The following is a 3,374-nucleotide window of genomic DNA, read 5'->3' on the forward strand; positions in this document are numbered from 1 at the left end:
GCGAGACGATTTCTGCGTGTTGCCGTTGGAGCTTGATGAAGGGTTTGGGATTTTTAGGATGCCCAGAAGATTCGTTGATTCTGTTCTGGGTGCGTAAAATGTCCTACTTTGCATTAAACCGTGGGTCCGTTTCATTCCCCACCATCTCTTATTCTAACTGGTTCTCTTCATCTAATGTGATACGTCTGTCTCATTCGGGTCAGATTTATGCTTTGGATTTATATGTGCTTTTATGTGAGGGATTGAATACAGCGGCTTGATAATCAGCATTTCCCTGCGGGTGTAAAGAAACCACCGATTGCCATCCTCTGGGCATGGAGCCTGAAGGGGCAATGGGGGTGTCTCTGTATGGGGCAGGGGGGGTCTCTGTGAAGTTCCTGCATTGTGCAGGGGGTTGGACTAGATGACCCTGGAGGTCCCTTCCAACTCCGTGATTCTGTGAATTGCATAGCCGATTTCCATGGGGTTTCTTGTGTCTGTGTGTGTGTGTGTGGGAGAGATTTCCCCTTGTGTTTGGAGCTGACTAAACCAGCAGTTCTGGTGGCGGGGGGAGGGGGGGAGAGCAGCCATCTTGGCTTCTTCCTGTTGCCTTGTGCCCCTGGGGAGTCAGCTGGCTGAGATGGGGGCTGAAGACAACCTCCCGGGGGGGCCTGATAGCCTACCTGGAGGCGGGGGGCGGGGCAGGCGGGTTCTGACAGCTTCCTCCCTTCTCCAGATGAGGAAGACCCGCCCGCCCAGGAGGTGGAGGCCGACCAGTGCATGAAGCTCCCGGAGGCCACAGAGGTGCCCGAAGTGATTCTGTCCTCCTCGAGTGAGGAGGAGGAAGAGGACGAAGAGGAGGACGAAGAAGAAGCCGCTGCAGCCGGGGGGGAAGGAGAGGAGGCCCTCCTGCAGGGAGTGGAGCAGCCCCCAGAGCCCTTTGTGCTGGAGGTGGAGGAGGAGCCGCTGCCCCTGGAAGGCCGGGAGACCCCTCCCCCCTCCCCCCCTCCCCCGTGGACCTGCCAGGGGCTGCAGAAGGGGCCACCCCCCCTCAAGCGCAGCAGCAGCAGGACGCTGGAGAATGGCGGGACCTGCCTGCCGGAGCCCCCGTGCAAGAGGCCCAGGACGGAGTGGCAGGGCCTGGCCAAGAGGTGAGGCCTGGAGGAGGAGGAGGCCTTTCCCTTCCTCCCTCCCTCCCTTGGGAGTGGCTGGGGCTAGCAGGCGAGGGAGGGAGGGGGGGTCTGGAAGGGATAACCCAGCCCATTCCCCTTGCTGCTCTTGGCCGCTGCTCACCAGGAAGGAGGCCGCTGGTGCTGACGCAGTCTCTCTTCCCCCCCGCAGCCCCCTTTCCAGCAGTTGGATCGAGGTGCCCAGCACCGCCTCCTCGGAAGGAGAAGAGGGCTTCGGCCTGCCCAGCCCCGCCCCTGTGGCTGATTCCACCTGGGCCGACTCGCCAGGGCTGGGCGTGGTCTCCAGCTCCCAGGGCAGCCCCCCCTTCATCTGCAAGGTGAGCCCCCCGGAGCCCCAGGCCTCCTCTGTGCCTTCCCCCCAAGGGCAGGATCTCCTTCCAACCCAAATGGGGCAGCAACTGGCAGAGAGAGAGAGAGAGAGAGATCTTGGGGTCGTGGTGGAGAACTCACCGAAAAGGTCGAGACTGTGTGCGATTTGGAAGAGAAAAGGACAATGCTAACTGAAAACAAATCAGCCAGTATCATAATGCCCCTGTATAAATTGATGCTGCTGTCTCATTTGGAATACTGTGTACAATTCTGGTCACTGCACCTCAAAAAGGATATTATAGCATTGGAAAAAGTGTAGAAAAGGGCAACTAGAATGATTAAAGGGTTGGAACACTTTCCCTATGAAGAAAGGTTAAAACGCTTGGGGCTCTTTAGCTTGGAGAAACGTCGACTGCGGGGTGACATGATAGAGGTTTACAAGATAATGCATGGGATAGAGAAAGTAGAGAAAGAAGTACTTGTCTCCCTTTTTCACAATACGAGAACTCGTGGGCATTCGATGAAATTGCTGAGCAGTTGGGTTAGAGCGGATAAAAGGAAGTCCTTCTTCACCCAAAGGGTGATTAACATGTGGAATTCACCGCCACAGGAGGTGGTGGCGGCTACAAGCATAGCCACCTTCAAGAGGGGATTGGATAAACATCTGGAGCAGAGGTCCATCAGTGGCTCTTAGCCACAGCTTATCGTTGGGACTCTCTGCCTGGGGCAGTGAGGCTCTGTATTCTTGGTGCTTGGGGGGGGCACAGTGGGAGGGCTCCTAGTGTCCTGGCCGCACTGGTGGACCTCCTGAGGGCACCTTGTCTTTTTTGACCACTGTGTGACACTTTAGAGTGTTGAACTAGATGGGCCATTGGCCTGACCCAACAGGGCCTCTCTGATGTTCTTAACTTCCTCCCTCTTCTTCCTTCCCTGCAGACCAGCGTAGCGACGCAGTGTGACCCAGAGGAGATCATCATCCTTTCGGACTCGGACTAGCCCCCCCGAGGGGGGAGGAGCAGCGCTGGTGCCAGTGGGGAGGGCCTGCCCAGAAGAGCCCTGCTCTTGCACTCCCTGGCCCCGAGGGGGAGCAGGAGGAGAGATCTGCTGCTGCTGTCTCAGGGGTGGGGGGCGGTGGCTGGACTCTGGGGTGCTTTGTGTTGGTGCATGGGCTGTTGGCGGGGAGGGGGCTGGGTTCATGCCCTGTTGTCTTGGGGGTTCCTTTTTCAAAAAGGGGTGAAATGGGGGTGGGGAAATAAAGAACTATTTTTATGCATTGATGTTTGGAGTGTCTTTTGTTGCCTGGGGGTGGTGGAGGGAGGAGATTGAGCTGCTGGCCCCTCTTGTGAAGGAGGGGGGAGCAGCAGCAGCCCCTCCCCTTTCCCCCTTGGCCTGCCCCTCAGGAAGCGGCCTGCTCCCCAGCATGTGCCCCCTGCGAAAGCCTGCGGCCCGGGGTGGGCGGCTGGTGGGGGGAGCAGCTTCTGGCTCTGTCACCCCCCCCTCCTTACCCCTGTGTGGCGCTTCTCCCTGGCCCCCTTCCTGCCTCCAAAATACCGAAGAGCCCAGTAGCACCTTTACGACCAACAGATTTCATTGTAGCACAAGCTTCTGAGAAACACAGCTCTCTTCGTCAGAAGGTGAAAATTTGTTTTTATTTTATTATATTTATATCCCGCTCTCCTCTGGCGGACTCAGGGCACTTTACAATTAAAACAACATGAAATTAAATTGTTACAATAAAATCACAGTAAATTATTAAAACATCTCAAGCGTATACGGTTTTAATCCCTAGATGGTGGTGGTGGTAAGTCTTGCTTAGCGCTGTTTGCCATGATGTTATGAAATATTATTGAGCGCCTTACATTCTGTTTGGGTCGGGTTGAGATGATAATGCTGCGG

General features: G+C 56.2%; 1 protein-coding gene across 1 annotated transcript; it reads left to right on the plus strand.

Annotated features, from left to right (window-relative positions):
- Nucleotides 1–818: 818 nt before the first annotated feature.
- Nucleotides 819–2,751, plus strand: LOC132572084 (uncharacterized). The gene is made up of 3 exons (XM_060238877.1): nt 819–1,130; nt 1,321–1,486; nt 2,415–2,751. Exons 1-3 carry the CDS (start codon nt 1,061–1,063, stop codon nt 2,422–2,424), a joined length of 246 nt encoding a protein of 81 aa, XP_060094860.1. The 5' UTR covers nt 819–1,060; the 3' UTR covers nt 2,425–2,751.
- The last annotated feature ends 623 nt before the right edge of the window (nt 2,752–3,374 follow it).

This window comes from Heteronotia binoei, chromosome 5, assembly GCF_032191835.1.
Source record: "Heteronotia binoei isolate CCM8104 ecotype False Entrance Well chromosome 5, APGP_CSIRO_Hbin_v1, whole genome shotgun sequence".
Lineage (NCBI taxonomy): Eukaryota > Metazoa > Chordata > Lepidosauria > Squamata > Gekkonidae > Heteronotia > Heteronotia binoei.